The sequence below is a fragment of the Ceratotherium simum genome, chromosome 29 (genome assembly GCF_057802395.1).
Source record: "Ceratotherium simum simum isolate JZ-2026a chromosome 29, ASM5780239v1, whole genome shotgun sequence".
Taxonomy (NCBI): Eukaryota; Metazoa; Chordata; class Mammalia; order Perissodactyla; family Rhinocerotidae; genus Ceratotherium; species Ceratotherium simum.
The window spans coordinates 14,607,699-14,631,599 of NC_141928.1; the positions used below are offsets into that span (position 1 = coordinate 14,607,699).

General features: G+C 37.8%; 1 protein-coding gene and 1 pseudogene across 1 annotated transcript; both read right to left on the reverse strand.

Annotated features, from left to right (window-relative positions):
- Window positions 1-7,688: 7,688 nt before the first annotated feature.
- Window positions 7,689-9,346, reverse strand: LOC101390813 (olfactory receptor 1J4-like). The gene is given in 3 exon segments (XM_014781929.2): window positions 7,689-8,644; window positions 8,647-8,670; window positions 9,307-9,346. Coding segments are annotated over 3 exon segments (1,020 nt in total).
- Window positions 9,347-19,355: 10,009 nt separating this feature from the next.
- On the reverse strand, window positions 19,356-20,302 carry LOC101390557 (olfactory receptor 1J4-like; annotated as a pseudogene).
- Between the last annotated feature and the right edge of the window lie 3,599 nt (window positions 20,303-23,901).

The window sequence follows — 23,901 nt, forward strand, 5'->3', positions numbered from 1 at the left end:
CTTATTCACAATATGTACAGACACTTTTCTTGAAAGTACTTAACAAAATGGGAAAATTTAACAAAAGGTAATTTAAGTAGTAGGTGGCCAAAATTGGGATCCCCTACTCTAAGTGCTCTTTGGCAGAAATGCCTCCTTCGAGTACTCCAGCTTGATAGATGTATGAGAAATAGGGAGAGGATAGGTATAAATGGCTTGATCCTTGGTCAAGATAACCTGGGATAAATTAAAATTGCAGTCGCCACTTTGGGGCTTCTTTCAACTTCCAAAACCTATCTTTTTGTGCACTAGATTTGAGAACCATGGAACAGACAGATTAAATGCAATCTTTAAAGAGTTAAGTGCCACACCTTCCAGCACACCTACTCAAAAACTAATAGTTCTGGAAGTTGTAAATATTTGCAAAGAACAGCAAAACCTTACTAAGGTTGTTTCTTGTCCTGAGACCTTGACTTGGTAACCGTCAGGTTGGGGGCCCCAAAATATGGTTGGACAGAAATGTGGGTTGAACTCCATTTACAACTAGGGTCCTACCAAACTTCCACCAGCCTCAGGGGAATTACATTGGCCATTAGAAGGAAAATTTCTACTACTTAATGAAGGAAATCATACAGTATTTGACCTTCTCCCTCTGACTTATTTCACTTTGCATTATACCCTCAATGTCCATCCATGTTGTCACAAATGGCTGGATTTCATCGTTTCTTATGGCTGAGTAGTATTCCATTGTGTATATATACCACATCTTCTTTATCCATTCGTCCCTTGATGGGCACTTAGGTTGCTTCCAAGTCTTGGCTATTGTGAATAACGCTGCAATGAACACAGGGGTGCATGTACCTTTGCAAATTGGTGTTTTCAAGTTCTTTGGATAAATACCCAACAGTGGGATAGCTGGATCATATGGTAGTTCTATCCTTGCTTTTTTGAGGATGGGTTGTAATTAGTATTTTGGTGGTGAACATGATGTAATCTATGCAGAAATAGAAGTACAATGATGAACACCAGAAATTTTTACAATGTTATAAACCAATAAAAAATAAAAATAAAAAAAATTAAAAAAGAAGGAAAATTTCAATTATATAAGATCACTTAAGAAGGGAAAATGCTTCAAAATTCCAAAATAGCCTTATTGAAAATTTTATAGCAAAAGCTAATAAAAACTTAAGATACAAGAGGTACCTAAAAGAAAAGACTATACAAAAGTCTGTTAAGTCTCTTGCTTTACAGACACCTCCATATCTACCTGTGAAAGAGGCTTCCATATGAGCCCCTCTCAGAGTTGACGAGACTTGGAGAGATTTTCTGGGAAACTGCTCTATTATTCCCTCAAACAGTTAAGGAGAAAGTAAAATTAAAAATTAATGGAGTTGTTAAATACTGCCAGAAACCTGAAACTTGACAAGATATTTGAAAAGATTTAGCAACTTACAATCAGAAATTTGGACAAATTGGAAGCCGATATTTGGAATCAGATAGGAATTTTTTTATGGGCCTTCTTCCCTAAGTTAAAATAAAACTATGTACCCAGAGCAAGAAGCAAATTAGGAATGATGTAGTTGGACAGTAGATCAACCTGTGATGTCATTTAAGTTACAAAATAATTTCTGAGGAATTGAGAACAACTGTCCTGAACTTACAAATATTTGCAAAACTGGAAATGCAGCTCTAGAGGCATTTCAGCCTCCGCCAATTCTCTTTCCCCACTCCTAAAATTCCCCCCTATTTATTTCAAAAGGCTTGTAACCTCTCCAGGAGCTGTTATCTAAACCATCATCAATTCCTAAGCAGATAACTTTAGTTTATTCTATCTGCTGGAAACAAAGTTTGAATCCAACTCTTCTTTTATAAATTACTGAGTTTTCTACGGTACCTGATTCAAGCAAAAATTTAACAAAAACTGTTTAAGGTCTCTGCTTGCTTCTGTCTATATATCCATGTATATCTATATATGTTATATATATGTGATATTTTTCAACCTCCAGATGACATAATTTCTAAAAGAGTTCTATTTATTTGGCTTCAAGTAAGTGCTCACATAAATTATTTCTAAATGTAATAGAAACTAACCTAAATGTTTTTCAAGTTAACATGATATAAAATAATCTTTGGTAAATGAAAGCTTATTTAAGTTTGTTTGCCTGATTGAAATAAACATGTCTTCAGAGTTATCAACATTGGATATGATGCAGACATGCAGCTTTCATTCTACCTGGGTTTATTAGTCAAATAAACTCATGTTATCTCTGTTAAAAATTTGTCAGCAAAAATGATATCTTATAATAATAGCTGATTTTGTCTAATGTCTCATGACGTTTTTATAGGCAATCGAAATATAATTATTGGGAATAAGTAAACTAAATAGATGTAAGTAAGATAAAAGTTTTGAGGTTAATCTTTTAACAATAATTATACGTTATGGTATATGTACTTAAAAGTTACTTCAAGTTTTTTGATAACTTGAAACCTTAGGGTTTTGCTAAGTTAAGTAAAATGATAGAAATTTATTAAGCATGTAGGTCATTTCCACATAAGACAAAATCTTAGACATTAATTCCAAAACATAGATTTAACTACCTTTGGATTCTTATTACAGACAAACTAGAAAAATACTTGGCTTAATAGTAAACGTGTTTTGTGCCACGCTGAAAAATTTTCTGTCAGAAAGCACATGTTTATAGACAGAATGTAAAGTCTGCCAATCCACAGTGTATTGATGTAATGAATAAGGGAAACATCTCTGTATACAGGGAAAGTAAGATGTGTGTTTTCAGTAAAGAAGGTATAAACAATGGAGATATTCTTGCTTCATTCTTTTGTTAGGAAAGGTAAATTTGTCTTAAAGTACTAGGAAGAAGGGAAGTCATGGGAAAACTTCTGAATTAAAAATAAAATTATAGAAGTTTTGTGGAAGAGAAACCCTGAGGAAAGTGTTTTTGCATGGTCAAGTTGGGTAAGATTGAATTTAGTTTAATTAAATAAAATAGTTTCAATATCAAAACTATGCTGGCACAAAAATTAGAATTTGGTTTTCTTTTTCTTAAAAGGATAATTTTCTTGGACTTTTAGTCTGCTCTTGACAAAAAGATTATGAAAGATTTTTCTTCTTTAACTTTGAGTAGTCTCAAAAAGGAAGAGATTTTATGTTTTATCAAAATAAATTTCCTGTATTGGTTTTATCAGGTCTTTAATCACAAGAGCTAAGGTTTTTCTTAAAACTATTTAAATTTCTATATTTGCCTGAAAATCTTTAATGGTCACCATGGTGAAATGGATAGATAAGCATTGTTTCACAGTGACCTATGATCCTATTTAACTAAGTGTTCTAAAACCTTTTGATATTTTGTTGTTGTTGTTGTTAAAGATTTTATTTATTTATTTTCCCCCCAAAGCCCCAGTAGATAGTTGTATGTCATAGCTGCACATCCCTCCAGCTGCTGCATGTGGGACACGGCCCCAGCACGGCCGGAGAAGCGGTGCATCAGTGAGCGCCCAGGATCCAAACCTGGGCCGCCAGCAGCGGAGCGCGCACACTCAACCGCTAAGCCGCAGGGCCGGCCCCCTTTTGATATTTTTGACAAACTTCCCAGAACTCAAATTCAAAACGAACTCTTTCTTTTGACCTAAAAGTAACTTTGAGAATTTTCAGTGGGCCCTTGGAACTTCTCAAAGCATTTATTCTCTCTTCCTATAAAGAGGGAGATATTAAACTAATTCGGCTTATTTCGCATGTTTAATTACATGGAAAGCATTGTAAAATAAATGATGATAAACCTCCTTAGGTTATATTGTATTTGTAAATGTTATTAATATAAGTGCTTTAAAATTATATAAATTCCTAAAATTTTGATCTGTCCTGGTTATCATCATAATCCTAGTTATTATCTTAAAAAGTTATATCATGGAAATAACCAAATTTCCTTTTCAATTGCTTTATAATGTTAAGTCTTTTGTCCTCTATAGATAGTTATTGTTTTAATCTGATGCTTTTGCAAATATGTTTCATCTTCAGAGAGATTCATGCAAGACATCTGACACTTATTCTAGAAATCAGGTTTCTGATATACTTTTGATCATAAAACGAACTCTAATGGAGAGAGTTAGGGCTTCATAAAACTGCTAACAAAAGATCAAGATCAAATGTTAATTACATATAACTACATAATCCAAGGAAGATGCTCTAATGTTTTGTTTTTCCAAATTTAAATAAATCTTTTCTCTTAAGTTATCAACAGTTTGGTAAGATAAACCTTTGTGAACAAAGATGAAACATTTACTTTTTCTCCCTACCAGAACCCTCCAGAATTCAGAAACTCTCAGTAAGTATTCTTATTTTCACTTACATAAATAATCTGGCCGAGTTTTTATTATAAGCAAATTAGTTTTACTGTGATTATCTTTGGTAAAAATGAGGGTAATTGTGGAGAGAAAATTATGTTGCACCTTTGCAGATGTTGGACTCTAGTCCTCTTAATTTTCTTTGATGTTTTGTTATATACTTTTTTATTGGACTACCCTGGACTAAACTATTGCCTTTGGTCTTGACATCTGCTCATATTGCCCCCTTTGGAAAACAAGAACTGACCCCCATGGGGTGGTCATCAGCATCAGTGTCTGTTGGCACACAACCTTCTGCTGATCCCTTGTGGTCTTATGCTAGTATGACCAGCTGCTATGAGTCTCTAAATTCTTAACTCAAGTCTATCATCAGGAGGATAAAGAAAGTTTCCTAGATTCCAATTTAAAAGATCCTGTAATTCATGTAAGTGTTCAGTCACAGCTTTAGTACCTAAACTTATAACAAGCTACACCTTTGATGCTGTTCAAGTAGTAGGAATTGGGACCACTTTAAATTCTATCAGAATTCTCCCTGTTGGAGGAAGATGGGTCTTATTATCAAATAATTCATACTGGAACTCTAAATCCACTCAAATCTGTGAATTCCGACAAAGTATGTGGCTATGACCCAAACAGCACCACAACCCCAAATTTTCTTCTACTTGGCCTATACCAACCACACCCATGCAAACAAATATATGGTATATGGGTAAAGAGAAATTTTGTTGGGAAGATTTATGAAATATCTCTGTCATACTTTCTGACCTCTATTGTAATCAAAGTACTTTTTACCATAAGTTTACTGTTCTATGGTGTAATACCAGCTTTGCTAGTCAAATAGAACCACCTTATACTTATAAATATTTACTTATACTAATATTTATATCGATGATCAAATGTTTTGGGAATTAGAACCACATCCACCACAAGATGTAGTTTCAATGGAATCTAATAGGCCTGAAAAATCTTTACAAATGACAACTGAAGATTTTGTTACCATATTAAACTAGTCTTCCCAAACTTATCATAAAGTGCACATAATAGTGGATAAAGGAGGCAAATAAATACTTAAATTAGTACAAAGTTACCAAAATACCTGTAACAGATTCTTTGGCTTCTTCTCTTGTCTTCTCTTGTCTCTTTAAATCCATGCCCATATTAGCTACTTCAAATATTATAGCTGGTTTCTTATTATTGTTATTGTATCTCTTCTATAAATGTTATAAACAATGTAATCACAAAATGTCATGTGAAACACACATACAATGTTTGTGTGACAATTCGACGTAATTAAAAATATATATAACCTATAAAATTACTTCCATTGTCAGTGTGCACCTCTATGATTGTCAATTTTATTCTGCTATTTCCTCCCAGTGTGGATTACTGGGCAGGTTAACTGAAATGAAGCCCAGCTCCAGGGACATGATGGACCCATGACAGGAAGCAATGACCCTGGCATTGAAGGACAATATTTGATCATCAATGCTTTCTATCAAAATATTAATAATTAAAAAGGGTAGATGATAAGAAAAATTTTATGTATTAAATATATGGGGAAACCATTCTGGTTTGAACTTGATTTGGCCTCAGTTTTATTTGAACCTGATTAATGGCTTGTCAAACATACTCTGAATATCTGCTTTAATCATTACCCTATAGTAAAGAACGAACTCTTGGAAGATAAGAATTATTGCCTCCCTTTCTATTACACCAGGGTCATGCTGACCTGCTGTATATGTGCTAATCTGAAACTATATTCTTCTTGAACCCTTGAAGGAATGTACCTGTGTCACACTTGATGTACATAACCTTGTTTTACAACGGTACATAACTGCACTAATAATTGATCTTCTCCGAAGTGCTTTCTTCCCTCGTGAAGGATGTGACTCTTGGGCTATAGTCCTCAGTTTTGCTCCAATAAAACTCTCTTCTTTTCTCTACTATAGAATGATTATTGATTATTTGCATCAACACCTCCATAGTGAACAATCATTCTCTTTTCAACAACATTTTCACTTATTTGTTGAATCTTTGAATACATCAGAATCTCAAACTCATACTACTGTTAGTGACAAACCAACTGCAGTTCAAAAACTTAGTTCAGGTGCTGGCCCCACGGCGTGGCAGTTAAGTGCGTGCGCTCCACTGCTGGTGGCACGGGTTCAGATCCTGGGCACGCACCAACGCACAGCTTGTCAGGCCATGCTGTAGAGGCGTCCCATATAAAGTGGAGGAAGATGGGCACGGATGTTAGCTCAGGGCCAGTCTTCCTCCACAAAAAAAGGGGAGGATTGGTATGGATGTTAGCTCAGAGCTGATCTTGCTCACAAAAAAGCAAAACAAAACAAAAAAAAACTTTGTTTATAGTTTGTCTCTATTGTGAGAGTATACAGACAAAATTCTGTGTTCAAGAATTACTTAGGTTAGTTATTTCATTGTCTCCTGTAGTCTAATTATGGCGTTAATTTGAAATATATTTGGGTTCATTTGTATCATTTTATTATATTTTACTATATTCCTCACCCTCTTTCATTTATTTTTTTAGTAGGTAAAAGATAACATAGTCAAAATTATAGATACAAATAGACCCATCTCCCCATTTTTTTTACCCCATTCTCACCTACCTCTTGTAAGTTGGAAATCTCATTAGTTTCTAATTTATTCTTCTTGTGTTTCTTTTTGCTCAAAAGGCAGATACATGTATATTTTATTTTCCCTTCAGTTTTACACAAAAAATAGCATGCTACAGATGCTTATTTACACTTAGGTTTTTGCAGTTAACAATATATCCTGGAAATCCATCCATATTGACTCATAGATTTCTTTCTCATTATTTTTTCACAGCAGCAAAGAAATTAATTGCATTGAAGTTCCATAGAGATTCCCTTTGGACTCCTCAAATGAGATAGTGGTGATGAATGTACTAAATGCCACTGAATTGTATACTTCGGGTGATTAAAACAGTAAGTTTCATGTTATGAATATTATACCACAATTAAAAAAATAAGAATGTAAGAAGTAATCTCAATGTAAAGCACAGAATAAACTACAGAATAATAATAATGTATGATTAATAAGTTAATAGATGGGGAGCAGAGTAACAAAATGTATTCTTAAATAATAAAAAGGGCAAAAGAAGAGAGAATGAATATGAAACAGATGTCTCAAGGAGAAAAGATATAGTAATATGGAAAATATAAATTCAAATTTATCATGATGCCATTAGATGTTAATCGATCAAATCCTCCAGAAATATAGTGATTGTCAATCTACATAAAAGAGCAAAACACAACTTTACTCTGTTAACAATGTTAAAGCTATGTGGAGTTGTCAACCACACAATAACATTAGGAGATACATTTTAGTCTGCTCATGACTTCAATAAAAGGATTTAGTGATCGTCCCTTAAAGAAATTAGCCCTATTGACAAATATTTCTAGAGCTTGTTTTATATCTCTGTTCCTGAGGCTATAGATGAATGGGTTCAGCATAGGGGTAACTACCACATACATGACTAAAGCAATTATGTCCTTGTCATTGGAGCCCCATGATGAGGAGAAAAAATAAACACCTGCAATGGTCCCATAGTATAAAGACACCACAAAGAGATGGGAACTACAGGTAGAAAAGACTTGAAAGAGTCTCTTGGTGGAGGGAACCATCAGGACGGTCATCACTATACGGATATAAGATCCCAAGACACTACTCAAAGGCAGAATGAAAACCACTCCTCCCTCGGTGAAGATGGCCAGGTCATGGAGGGATGTGTCTGCGCAGCTCATCTTCAGGAGCACAGTGAGGTCACAGAAGAAGTGGGAGATGGTATTGTCAGCACTAAAGGACAATTGGACCAAGAGGAGGGTATGCAACAGAGCATGTGCACAACAGAAGAACCAGGACCCAGCTACTAATGAGATACACAGCTCCTGCCTCATGATGGTGGTATAGTGCAGTCGGTGACAGATGGCCACATACCTGTCATATGCCATCACTCCAAGAAGGAAATTGTCAAGACAACCAAAAACTATAAAAAAATACATCTGAGAAATGCACCCCACATAGGCGATGGACCGTTGCTGAGTTTGTATGTTCATGAGCATCTTTGGAACTGTGACAGATGAAAGGCAAGTGTCAGAGAAGGCCAAGTGGCTGAGGAAGAAGTACATGGGGGTGTGGAGGTGAGGGTCCAGCCTGATGAACAGGATGATGAGCAGGTTCCCCAGCACCGTGATCAGGTACACGTCCAGGAACAAGGCAAAGAACATGTCCTGCTGCTCCACTGGGATGGGGAGCCCCAGGAGGAGAACTCTGACATGCTGCTCTGGTTCTCTAGGCCTCACAGTGCTCTTTTAGATCCTGGGGGTGAAGAAGGTTTGGGAATCTCAGGAACCTAGAAAGGTTGATCAGGACCATCATATGTCATAAGGTAATTCTCTGAGAAAACAATGAAATTTTATATACACTCATTACTTTTTCACACTTGTGGATGCATGCCTCTTCGTTCTGTCCCAGTTTGCTTCCGGAAAACATCACACTTAAAAGCAGCCAACAGGACCTCACTGCACAGAAGTAAGAGCGTGTTCCCTGTTTCATTGAACCAATATTTACTGAACATTGAGTCTGAACATGGACCTCTACGAAGAACTGAGAATTCAGCAGTGAACAAGAAAGGCAAATTTCCTGCCCTCTGTGAGTGTAGATCTTGATGAGCATAGAGAGATAACTCACTACACGACAGAGCCAAATTGTAATAATTCACTGTGGCAGAAATAGTAGATGAGCCTCCACAAACTGGGATGAGTTGTTTCTGCCTTAAAGTACCTTGAGAATCCAATGCTGAGTTGGTGTTGTTTTAGTGTTGTTACATTCCTCCTGTGATCCCAGCCAGGTCCCAGTGACCTAGAGCTGTAAACTCACGATCCCTCTAGAAGTCGGTGGTGCTTGATGCCAGAATAGCTCCCAAACCAGAATAGTCCACGAACTCTTTCAGAAGAATGGTGAACATTGAGTACTAGTCAAAGGACTTTGCCCTCACTTCCTAATTAAATACACACATCAGCCTTAGATTCCTATATTTAAAAAATCTCTCCAGCTGCTCTAAGAATGAATGTTCTTTCACCTATTTTTAGCTCTTAAGAAACAGAAACATAAATGATAGAAATTTCATATATTTATATATAAATTATATATATTACCATTTTCAGTAGGTTAAAAATTACAACATATTGACTACTTCATGCAGTTCTATATAATATGACTGTGTGATCAGAGCCTGTGTTCTTAACCACCGTACATGGAAACTTTCCCCGTCATTTGTTCTCTTCATTTATATTGATCTCTTTCCCAATTGACGAAAGACTCTCATATTGCTTATCATTTATTCAAACAATAAATATTTATTGAGGGCCTGTAAGTTTCATGAGGCAAGTGTAATTGCTTCCATTTTAAAGGTTGAAAACTGAGGCCAAGGAGTTAAGTGATTTTCCCAAGGTCACACCGTCATTGGTGGGGGTTCTGCACTCTAACATCACACAGCATGACACTAAGGGGTCTTTGCCTGGGACATTAAGCAAAAGGTTAAAACATTCTAAGTGACTCAGTCACACTCAGATATATGAAAATCATAGCAGATCCATTTCAGAAACAAGGAGTTGCTTGGAGCTTAGATTATCTCAGCCAATGGTGCTCCAGAGGAAGGCACTGGAGGAAATATTTAAGTCATGGTGGAAAATCAGAAGCCCCAAACACACATACAAATCACAAACACACATACACTACTGATGTGAAGATTCCAGTCACCTGACCAGCTCCCATCCTAAGGGAAGGAGAGCCAGTATGTGGTTCAGTTCATCAACACTCATATACACACATACAAGTCATAAATAACACACAAAGTGAGACATACACAACCCACAATGATGTACCATTCACCCACAAACTCACTCACAATGCACATCAACACACGTGACACATGACACACCTGGTAAACACTCAACTCACCACATATACATAATGTATCACTATACACACACATCACCAACAACACACAATGCAAAAACCTCACAAGAAACAACACGCATGCACACCCAGCCACACACTCGCTACAAGAAGGACACACACCCCCAGAACTGACAGGCATGCTTTGGCCCCTTCTGACTGATACTCTTCCTGTGGCAAGGCAGTCAGCATGGGACTGTTAAGCCTATTCACACAGGCACATCACTAAACCACCACCACCTCAGGCACGTGGTAAAATAAACACAGACAAAGGCAAACAATTCCTGCTTTCACACACAAGTGTGTTACTCACAAACGCAGCTGGCACATAGACTAGCACACTGCTGAGCAGAGGTTTGAGTCCTCTCTGACCTGGGTTCCTTGGTGAGTTCAGGCATCTTTTTCTCCAGCAGCGAGGAAAACAATCTCACTCCCAAGGCTGAGCTCTCAACTGCTCAGCTGTGATGCCTGCCCATTGCAGGAAATGTCCCCTCATGACAACAGGCGGCAAATATTTAAGATCACAGACATGATTCAGGGATCCCTAATCACAGGTTAGGAGGCTGATAACTTGCTCTACACATGCTAAAACAGAGCCCAGATTGAGTCTAACTCAGGTAAAGAATCAGGCTTTGAGTAAGTTACATAGTATACACACACACATACAACTATCAAACAACATGAACACAAGCATATGTGTACACACACACACACACACACGAACACAGAGATACTTATATACAAATACAAAAACACAGAGGCAGATCCATCTCCAAGTGCAGATTTCCAGCTCCCTCTGACCTGTGTTTGTTGTGGGTGAGTTCAGACACCTTCTGCTACAGACTGTTGCCCAAATCCTCAGCTTCTCTTCAGGAGAGTCAGTATCCAGATGAAAAGAAGAATATCTGTGGCCTCAGCACTTCTCCAGATTTTCACGTTCCTTAGCCAACTCTGGAGCTATGAGCAAAAAGATAATGTTTTGAGTACCAGAAACAGGACAGGAACAATGTCCCCAGGCTTCTGGGTCAGGGAGGAGCCTCTGTAGGCTAATTGGCCAAGTTCTTTCTTCCCTTTGGGGAACCATGTGTCCAGGAACCAGAGGGGCTGGAGTCCCAGGGCACGGAGTCTCTGATGTCAACAATGCCTTTCTTTTTGGGCATGGTTCCAGCTGGGACAAAGGATTTTTTTTAAAGATGTCATAATGGCTTGTTTGCAAAGGTGTTGGCAAGTTTAAGGGAAACTATTAAGGGATGGTGAGGCACCGAGGGCTAGCAGCAGTGGGAAACACATGATAGGGGAGGGAGTGGTTATGAGAACCTGGTGAGACATGTAGCAGTAGGAGAGGACCCCTGGACAGGAGCTGTGGCTGGCCATTCTCAACCCACGGTCCAGCAGGGAGGAAAACAGAATCAATGCCCCAACCTCTCTCTCCTTCTGCATTTGATCTCTTCATTGTGTTTCCATTGGCCAAATCCAAAGGGCCAAGGAGCCCAGTTGGTACAGTCCATAAAGGTCAGACTCCTGAGACAAAACAGGATGGAGAAGGTTGGAGAAGGGACCTGGAGGGGCAAGTAGAAACTATCTGCCACACGTGGATATAGACAACATTTTCTAGTTACACATTTGTCTGCCAATTTGTGGATAGCAAATATGCTGATATGTTTTATTCTTCAGACATGCTACTTTTCTTTGTGTAAAATTGCCTCTACAGTTTCATTTTAGAGACTGTAATCTCTTAAAGAGCAGGGATGACATTCTATAGAATTATTTTCCTGTGCCCTGCCCATGGTTTAGCAGTTCATATTCGATCTCTGACAGGAGCTACGAGGAGAATACTTTAGAAGATCATATTTACCTGCCTGGATGTCAACTATAAATTTAGAGATAGATCTGTAGGATATTCTATTCTCTCTCACTGAGTAATTTTCAGCAAAGAATTTTTTTAACTTTTTATTTTGAAATCATGTCAGACTTATGGAAAAGTAAAAATTATACAAAAATTTCTCATATATGTTTCACCCAGATTTCCCAAAAGTTAATATTTAACCATGTTTGCTTTATTATTGTGTAAGTATGCATGTATCTCAGACTCAGCCTATAGATCTTTGGTGGGTATACCACAGTGCCCAATATCAAAAGGCACCTGATAATTTTTCCAATTACCAGAGGTTTTAATCTTGGTCAATTGATTAAGGTAGTGTCTACCAGTTTTCTCTACTGTAAAGTTACCATTTTTACCTTTGAAATTAATAAATATAACTTGAGTAGATATTTTGAGACTATATAAACGTGCTACAGCTCTTCAAAATTTCAACCACTACATATAACATCCCACTTAATAAGAATCAAGTGATTCTTGCTGGAAACAATACTTTTTTTTTCTCTTTTGTGAGGAAGATCAGCTCTGAGCTAACATCCATGCCAATCCTCCTCCTTTTGCTGAGAAAGATCCACCCTGAGCTAACATCTATTGCCAATCCTCCTCCTTTTTTCCCTTTTTCTCCCCAAAGCCCCAATAAATAGTTGTATGTCATAGTTGCACATCCTTCTAGTTGCTGCATGTGGGATGCTGCCTCAGCATGGCCCGACAAGCGGTGCGTGGGCGCATGCCGGGATCGGAACCTGGGCCGCCAGTAGCGGAGCACGGGCGCCCTTAACCGCTAAGCCACCTGGCCGGCCCCCTGAAACAATCATTTTAATTGTGGCAGCCAAAAGGTGATTTTTCTCATTCCATCTATCATTCTACATGTATTTGTTCTCTGTAAGAGAGAAGTTTCCCTTCTCTACCATTTATTTTTTTTAATTTATATATATCATTATGGATTCATAGATTCTCTCTCTTTATTTTTTTGTGTGTGTGTGTGAGGAAGATCAGCCCTGAGCTAACATCCGTTGCCAATCCTCCCCTTTTTGCTGAGGAAGATCGGCCCTGGGCTAACATCTGTGCCCATCTTTCTCTACTTTATATGGGATGTCTCCACAACATGGTTTGACAAATGGTGTGTTGGTGCACTCCTGGGATCCATACCTGCGAACCCTGGGCCGCCAAAGCAGAGTGTGCACACTTAACCTCTGTGCCACCAGGCTGGACCTCACAGATTCTCATTTAATCTCTGAATCATAATCCATTACAGTTGTTATTCCTTTTTTAATAATTCTATTGAGATCACAATGATTTATGACATGGTGTAAATTTCAGGTGTACATTATTATATTTCAGCTGTTTATAGACTGCATCATGTTCACCACCAATAGTCTAGTTTTCATCTGTCACCATAAATAGGTACCCCTTAACCAATTTCACCTTCCCGGTGATGCCATTCACCTTTGGTAACCACCAATCTGTTCTCCTTATCTATGTGTTTGCTTGTTTGCTGTTATTCTTTTTGAAGCTCGAATTATTCCAGATCCATGGGGATCCCCTTTGAGCTGGCTCCTGTGTTCCCGTGATTCATTGAGCACTTCCTTTCTTTCAGGCTCAGCAAAATTTTCCCAGATCGTCTTCGCATTCCCTGGCCCCAGCCCTGGAATCAGCCATCTTTCTAAGTAACTTGGGTTCCTTTTAGGGAAGAATTGTATTCAGAGAGAAAATTGGTTAGGTATGTTCACTGCTTCATATAGATATAGATGTAGATTTAGATATAGATATAGATAGATGTCAAAACAGGAAGTATAAACAGGAAACAAACTAGTAGAAATGGTTACTCATAGGAGGTGGGGTGGGAATTTGGGTGAAAAGAATGGGGGATGAGAATAGTATAAATATTGATATTTAATTCATAAATTTCAACTTATTTATATACAAATTAAAAACCATGAGATCAAACTGACACCTCCAATTCCAGTTTGACACCGTAGAGTTCTTTCCAGCCTCTCCTTTTCCATGTATGTGACACCTTTCCCTGATAGTGAGGAGTCATTCCCCTTCCTCAACAATATTTTTACTTATTCAATGAATCTTGGAATACCTGTTAAGTAACTTCAGAATTCTGAACCCATATCATTGTGGATGACAAAACTACTAACTGCAGCCCAAATTTTTTATATTTTTTTCTTTATTGTGAGGATATATAGAAAAAATATTGAGTTCCAAGTTTACTAGGATTAGTTAAATTTCTTTTTCAGTCTAATCATGTTATTCATTTGAAATACAATTGTTAATTTTTGTTTTTATTCTATTTTTTTTGTTTCCCATTCTTTTTGTTTATTTATTTTTGAGCAGGTAAAAGATAACCTGGTCAAAACCTACAAACAGGCACACTCATCTTCCCATACCTCCTACACACTCCCCTCCAGCCCTTGCAGGAAACCAAATTCATTAGTCTCTGACTTCTTCCTGTGCTCCTTCTTGCTCAAATGAGCAGATACACGTATGTTTTATTTCTCTTTCATTTTTACACAAAGGATAGCATGCAACAGAGACTCTCAGACACAAAGCTTTTATACATTAACAATATATCCTGGAGATCATTCGACATCAATTCAGAGATATCTTTGTCACCTGGAGAATAATGATATAAAAGCTAAAATTTTAATTATAAAAATTGAACCTATTAATTGCTTTAGATGATCGACTGGTGTGAAATAACTGACTTTCGTTATTAACACCTTAAGAAAGAACATTCTTTAAAATTTTATATGCCTTTTCTGGAGATTTGGAGGAAATTTATTCAAATAAGACAAGAAGGGAGAGAAAGGAAGGGCCAGGGGCCTAGGAGTAGTCATTGACAGGTTGGAGAGGCAGCCTCATTGTGGCAGAGACTCCTCTGCAACAGGAATGACCTACAAAGATGTTGCAATCTCTCATGTGAATTCAGAAAAACAGGTGTCATCCTGGTCCAAATACCATGCCCAGTGTGGCATAATGACTGGGGTTATAGAGTTAAAAAAAAAAAAAAAAAGACTCTTTCAAACATTTCACACCTGGATACTTATCCCAATGGAGCAGGGCATGAGCTTGAATTCAAAGGCAGAACACCAATATTTTTGCAGGGAAAATTGAATAATCATGTTGGGCTGAGTCTAGGTGAGAGGTTTACTCAATAAAGTACTACAAACAGAAACTCAAAAAGAGGGCCTAAACAAAGAAATGAAGTAAAACTTCATTTTAAAACAGTAATTGCACAATGGGAATGTGGTAGATTACGGGAGAGATGCTGTAAATCAGATTACATCACAGAAACACAACACCAGGGTATTGAACCCAAATCAATTTAACTGTGACGATGACACACAACTGTCAATTTTTGGAAGGCAATTGGACATGGCGGGGTCTGTTTAGGTATGACCCATTTCATATTCAGATTGAATTCTAAAAATGTAGGAACTGGCAAACAGGGAGTTTAGTCTGCCAAGATGTGAGTTTGCTGGTGAAGAAAGATCCAGGAGAAATGAGGCAGGATTGACAAATGTCTAACTCCTGACAACTACTTGCATTCTCTTGAACTGATTATGCAGCTACAGTACTCCATACAATTTCTGCTTTCAGAATGTCTTTTTCTGTCTTTAAAGTACGTATAACAAAGTCATCGGAAGATTTTACTTCTTCTTTTCCAATTATTATGACTTTGATTGATGTCATTAATCTAGTTGCATTGGCTAATCTTTTCACCACAATGTTGATTAGTGAGCATTACGCTTTTGATCCTGATCTTAAAGGAAATGCCACTAATAGTTCCCTGTTAAGTCAGATGTTGGCCATATAACCAAAGAATAAATATTTTTATTATATATCGAAATATACATAATAAAATATATAATATATTTTATGAAATATACATGATATCTAAACATATATTTATTATGCATAATAATATACATAATTTAACATAATAAAAAGATATTTGTGTATCATATATAGTTCATGCAAAAAATATATTTTAGTAAGAGGGAATCAATCAATTGTTTTTTTCTTGAGTGTTATCAAATTCTGTTGAGGTCTTTTTCAGCATTGATGGAGAGAGTTATATGGCTTTTAACCTAAGATATATTAATATGTTGTATTATATTAAAGATTTGATAATATTGAACCAACTTCAAATTCCTGGAAAAATCCCACTTGGTGATGTGTATTATTTTATTAATGTGGTGTTGGATTTTACTTGCTGATATTTTATTGCATTTGCATGAATTTTCATAAGTACCGTCAACTTGAAATTTTATTTTTCTACTTCTTTATCATGCTTACACATCAATGTTGTGTTTGTTTCATCCATAAAATAAGATGTTTTCCTTTATTTTCAATGCTGTGGAACAATTCATGCTGTATTCAGATTATCAGGTATTTGACAGTTAATAGAATTCCCTATGAAACTGTATGGACTTGTATCTGTTTTATGGAGTAGTTGCTTAATAGCTTTCTCCATTTATTCTACATAAATTGATGTGTTTAGACTTTCCATATTATAAGGAGTCAAATTTGGTAATACGTATTTCCCTGTGAAGTTATCTAATTCTACTGAGTTTCCTAATTTATTTTCAAAGAAGTGTGGCCACAGGATTACTCAGATAATCCCCATAGGATGTTGTTGTTATTGGTGTTTTTTAGTTCATTCAGTATTTGTTTTTGTATTTACCAATCTTACAAATATCTCTGAATTTTTAAGTTTATCCTATAATTACTTTCCCTCTGCCTAAAGAATTCCCATTAGTGTTTCTGTTGGTAAAGGTCTGCTTTACTAAGTTTTATTTAAGTGAATTATGATGTAAAAAAAGACAGAAAATATTAGAGAGGAAACAAAAAACAAGTAGGAAAAATGGGAGCATCTCCTCACCAGGACAATGAAATTCATTTTATTTATACACACACACACACACACACACACACACACACATATATAGACATTCATTATATATATTTTTTTCACTTTCACTTAGAAAATCATAGTCATGCCAAGCAAGAGAAACAATAGAAAAAATAAACAAATGGGACTACATCAAACTAAAAAGCTTCTGCACAGCAAAGGAAACCATCAACAAAACAAAAAGACAACCTAACAATTGGGAGAAGATATTTGCAAAACATACATCTGATAAGGGCTTAATTTCCAAAATATATAAAGAACTCATGCATCTCAACAACAAAAAAACTAACAACCCAATTAAAAAATGGGCAAAAGACCTGAACAGACATTTCTCCAAAGAAGATATACAGATGGCCAACAGACACATGAAAAGATGTTCAACATCATTAACTATCAGGGAAATGCAAATCAAAACTACAATGAGATATCACCTCACACCCATCAGAATGGCTATAATTAACAAGACAGGAAACAACATGTGTTGGAGAGGATGTGGAAAGAAGGGAACTCTCATACACTGCTGGTGGGAGTGCAAACTGGTGCAGCCACTATGGAAAACAGTATGGAGATTCCTCAAAAAATCAAGGATAGAACTACCTTATGATACAGCTATTCCCCTGCTGGGTATTTATCCAAAGAACTTGAAAACACCAATGTGTAAAGATACATGCACCCCTGTGTTCATTGCAGCGTTATTCACAATAGCCAAGACTTGGAAGCAACCTAAGTGCCCATCAAGGGACGAATGGATAAAGAAGATGTGGTATATATACACAATGGAATATAACTCAGCCATAAGAAACAATGAAATCCAGCCATTTGTGACAACATGAATGGACATTGAGAGTATTATGCAAAGTGAAATAACTCAAAGGGAGAAGGTCAAATACCGTATGATTTCCTTCATTAAGTAGTAGATAATAACAACAACCAACAAACACATAGAGACAGAGATTGGATTAGTGGTCACCAGAGGGAAAGGTGGGAGGAGAAGGGTGAAAGGGATAATTCAGCACATGTGTGTGGTAATGGGTTGTAATTAGTGTTTGGGTGGTGAACATGATGTAATCTATGCAGAAATAGAAGTATAATGATGTACACCTGAAATTTATGCAATGTTGTAAACCAATGTTACTGCAATAAACAAAAGTAAAAATAAATAAATAAATAAAATTTACCAGCAATTTAAAAAAAAAAAAAGAAAATCATAGTCATGGTTTGTTGTATTTCCTCCTTCTTACCTTTTTGTGCTAATGTCTAGCATGCATACACTAAGTGCATAAGTCTGAAATGTTTGGCCTGATGAATTTTTACATACCTACCCATCCATTGTAACTGGCGCCAGGATCAATACATAGAACTTTTCTAGCACCCCGGAAGACTTTCTCACATACCTTTCTTAGAATTAACTAAAATATTGAATAAAACAGCACATTTTCAAAATCACGTCATTTCTACCTATTTATTAAAGGTAGACAAACTCATATGAACCCATACTTTTTTTTTAATTTTTTAATTTATTTATTTTTATTGTGGTAACATTGGTTTATAACATTGTATAAACTTCAGACGTACATCATTATACTTCTATTTCTGCATAGATTACATCATATTCTCATGTTCACCACCCAAATACTAATTACAATCCATCATCATACACATGTGCCTAATTATCCCTTTCACCCTCCTCCCTCCCCGCTTCCTCTCTGGTGACCACCAATCCAATCTCTGTCTCTATGTGTTTGTTGGTTGTTGTTTTTATCTCCCATACTTTTAAGGAGATGAAGTTAAGAGTTATTGAAAGTTTATTGTGAGAATGTAAGATATTTAAAATTGTAAGTTCGATTTATGTGAGCAAAATTTTCTGTGATGCTCTTTTTAGCTGCCTCCTTCTCTTAACCCTGGGAAGACAAGGAAGAAAGACAGAATTCTCTTGGAGGTGGTGAGACTGGAGGAACTTCCTTCCTCACTCCTGCCAGTTGGCATCCTCACTGCTCCCCTTCCCTCACCAATCCCTGTGCATGTTGGAATAAGGCATCATGTGCTCTAAAAATTGTTAAGAAAGTGTCAGAATCATTGAAGTCAGTCTGTCAGCAGAGAGGGACATGGGAAAGGTCAACCTCCCTGAGCTGTATGTGCAGGCCAAATTCAACTGGACACTCAGAATGTTTACTCAGCTTTAATGGTTTCCTTGTTCATTTGAATGTGTAATTTTTATACGTTGAGTGATTGTGAGTTAAAGAACTTAACCCTATTAACAAATATTTCTAGGGCATGTTGCATATCTCTGTTCCTCAGACTGTAGATGAAGGGGTTCAGCATGAGGGCAACTGCCATATACATCACAGAAACAATTATGTTTTTATCATTGGAGATGGATGAGGAGGAGAAAAAGTAAATACCGGCAATGGTCCCAAAAGACACCACAAAGAGATGGGACCCACATGTAGAAAAGGTTTTGAAGAATCTCTTCATGGAGAGGACCCTCAGGATGGTGGTCACTATATGGATATAAGAGCCCAACTACTCAAAGGCAGGATGACCAACATTCCTCCCTCGCTGAACATGACCAGCTCATTGAGGTAGACGTCTGAGCAGTTCATCTTCAGGAGCACAGAGAGGTTACAGAAGAAGTTGGGGATGGTATTGTCATCACAGAAGGACAGTTGGACCAAGAGGAGGGTGTGCAACAGGGCATGTGCACAACTGAAGAACCAGGACCCAGCTACTAATGAGACACACAGCTCCTGCCTCATAACAATTGTGTATTGGAGTGGGTGATAGATGGCCACATGCCTGTCATATGCCATCACTCCAAGAAGGAAATTGTCAAGACAACCAAAAAATATGGAAAAATACATCTGGGAAATGCACCCTGTGAAGGGGACAGACTTGTGGTTAGTGTGCATGTCCATCAACACTTTAGGAACAGTGACAGATGAGAAAGAAACATCAGTGAAAGCCAAGTAGCTAAGGAAGAAGTACATGGGGGTGTGGACGCAAGAGTCCAGCCCGATGAGCAGGATGGTAAGCAGGTTCCCCAGCACTGTGGTCAGGTACGTGCCGAGGAACGGGGCTAAGAATATGCTCTGCTGCCCCGGCCATATGGGGAGCCCCAGGAGAAGGAATTAAGACACGTTGCTCTGGTTCTCCCTGCTCATACTGCTCTTATCTCTGCTCGGAATTTGGGAAAGTGGGAAATGTCAGTGAATATGCCATAACTCTATATAATGTCCTTTTAGTAAGAAAATTCTTAATTTTAGCTATCTTTCTGTTTATTTCTCACAATTGTTGGTGCGTGAATCAGTCTGTCCCTTTCTGGCTCCAAGGATACACCAAACCCTCACATTAACCAAGTTTCTTTCCAAAGAAACCAAAGAATGTCTATTCTTTATTCAACAAGTATTTGTTGAACAAAAGCTTTGTCCCATATTGAGTACATAGTAGTGAACAAGAAACGGGAAGTCTCTATGTTCAGGAGTTTACATCTTTATATCTAGGCAGGTTCACATCTCAATAATTTACCAAGATTGTATGTGAAATTGGCACAGGGAAAGAGGTATTAGCCATTTCCTCTTAAAAGGGATGTGAAACTCCCTAAGTTGGAAAATAATTGGTAAAGCTTTGTCACAAACTTTCAATGTAATTGACTGGGTCATACCTATTTTGAGTCATTTAAAATTCCCTGATACCAAACGTGTCCAATCCAGGTTTCCAAATCAACATTAATAATAGTGCCAGGCACTATTCCAAATATTTTACATGCACTTTCAAATTAAATCCACACTGTAGCCCTAATAAATGGGTATTATTATTATCATTTTATTATGAGAAAACAAAAGTGTACATTATTTAAATGTGCAAAGGTACACACAATTAAGTGGGACAGTTGGAATCATAGCATATTTCTGTCTGACCAGAATCCATCTCTTAACCACTCTGAATAGAAATTATACCCTCATTAGTTAGAATATCCAGACAAGCTGTGTTGCATCAGCTACCTTTGTCCAAAATGTCCTTAGCTCTCTGCTAAGAAAAATTTACCACTCACATTTATACATCATACAATTTGCAAAGGGATTCACATGCTTTAATTTTTCTTGAATCAATAATTATGTATTTAGGGACTATTTGGTACACAAGGAAAATACTATGTCTTCATTTTATAGATATAAAAACCGAAGCTAAAGAGATAAATGACTTACCTACAGTGACTCAGCTCTTTGATGGTATTTTCCAGATTCAATATTTATTTGGAACTTAGGATAGACCTAGGGATTACCCGGGCCACAGACTCCTGAAGACGGAACCAAGACTGACGTTCTCACTTAAGTAATGGAGCAAGACAGCAAGTCCTCCTCAGGGACCAAGAACTTGCTCAGGGCCACTGATTATCTCAGTTCATGGCCACCAAGGAGGACAATGACTGACCCTTATGGGGAGGCCTGGCTGTTCAATGAGACATGCTGTGTCAGTCCTCACCAGGAAACCATAAGAAAACAAGAGGGCCAGAACCAACCAGGAACCTTGATTCAAGCAGGACCTTGTGAAGGAGGCAGCTGGGTCCTGGGCACTGGAAAGGCCATCATGTGTGACCTTGAAGTGTGAGAGGGAGCCTTTGGATGGGCCAGATTTCCCTGACTTCTACTTGTCCTGCCCCAGGCAATGGAGACATAAAATTAGATTTGGGGCAAGATAATAAAAATACCTCCTTTTTACTGAGCACCAATTATGTGCCAGGCATGATGCTGAATGATTTGTATGCATTGCCTTGTTTCATCCTCAGAATAGCATTGTGAAGTAGGAATAGTTACCCCCCCTTTACCAGTGAAGAATCTGCACCTCAGAGAGATGAAGTCACTTATCAAAGTCAGAAAAAACATATAAGGGCCAGACTAATGATTGGGCTGCAGTCTGAGGTATTGCAGACACTGAGGTCATATCTATTAGTGTATGACACCTGCCCAGCAGTGGAAATGCACGTGAACCTGCCTGCTCAATGCAGTAATGTGGTCACTGTTGAAAGACAGCTAAGGAAACATATTAGTTCATAGGCGCCAACCAGAAGACCCTAAACCACGTCCAGGAAACACGTACACACATACATGCGTGCACACTTAAATTGCTGATTTGTGATTTCTTGCCATCTGTGACCTATAGTGATCCTAAAAGAAGGACAGTAATAATATGGCTTAGTTACCCAAAGAGTCATAAAAACAAAACTCAGAAATAATACACAAAATTGAATACACAACATTCAAATAACCCACAAAACCACACATAAACACTTGTATAATCTCAACACAAACATCAAACAACCAGCAACACACAAAATTCACATATCAGGTGTATAATCTCGTACTCTGAATATATACTCACACATGGAAAAACATATGTTAATACAACAAAAAACCCAAATGTCACACACATCATACATAAATCATACAAGAAATAAAACCATTGCACACACAGGCCTCTTCACGGTCAGGCAATAAACAACACATGGTCACACACGTATACCCTCCTTGCAAAATGAGATGTTCCAGCCCCCACTGCCCTGCACCCAACATAGAGGAAAGTGATCAGTGAGTGAAACACTTGGGCCCCATTCACTCACAGGAACCACCACACAAACACCACCTGCAAAGAAAACGTCATCAAATACAAACGCACAACACATACTCTAAACGTTTGGAATCACATACAAATATAACTCATAAACAAAATGTAAGCTCACACACACACATCACCGAGTAGAGATTTCAAGACCTCTCACATAATGCTGGTCACAGGTAAATTTAGGAAACTTCTGCTTCAGACTGGGGAGCACATCTGTCTCTCTTCAGACTCTACTGTCTCATTTACTTACCTATGATGTCTGTCCAAAGAGGAAAAGTGGGAGTTATAAAATGAGTGAGGCAAATACTTGAAATCAAAGGGACTGATGAGGAAATCCCAACTCCAACACACAAATGCCCTACACATGCCTAATGGGGCAACTCTCATTTAGAGGTATATGTTCTGGGTCTAAGAGAGGAAAAGAATAAGACTGAGAGTCAATTATATATCACACACACGCAGACAAACACACACACGCACAACAAAACTCATGAAGAAAACACTCATATATAAACATTATAGGAGCAAAGAACCACCACACAGACCCATGTGGAATACATATACAGACCTCTAGACACAGAGACACACCTCACCCACCTAGAGTTCTCAGCTCACTCTGACCTGTTTCAGTTCTTGGTGAGCTCAGGCACCTTCTAATCCAGTTTCCTGAGTCCTCAGCCTCTGTTGAGGACACCAGGAACAAAAACGTGAGAAAGCCTCTGTGAGCCCAGGACCTCCTGAGCTCTCTGTGTCTGCCTTTGAGCTCCAGAGCAACAGGCAGGAGGATACCATCTTACAAACCACAGAGAGGACTCAGAAAAAGTCCCTAAGCCCCTGGTTAATGAATGAATCAAAATAATTGCCTCCAATTTCTATCATACCTTGGGGAAGAGCTCGTGCAGAGGCTGGAGGGACTGAGCTGTGTGTGGGAGCCACCTGAGAGGGTGCCCTTGATATCAGGAACACCTTGGGCTCCTCTCTGCCCGCTCATAATTCCAATTGGGAGACAGGAATGGCTGAGCCATCCTCCAACACCAATTGTTGCCAATGCACTGGGTCAGCCTCTCCCAGCTGAGTAGGTCAATGAGTAGAAAGTCAGGTTTCTGTAAACCCCATACCACTTAAACTTGTTACCGTGAGA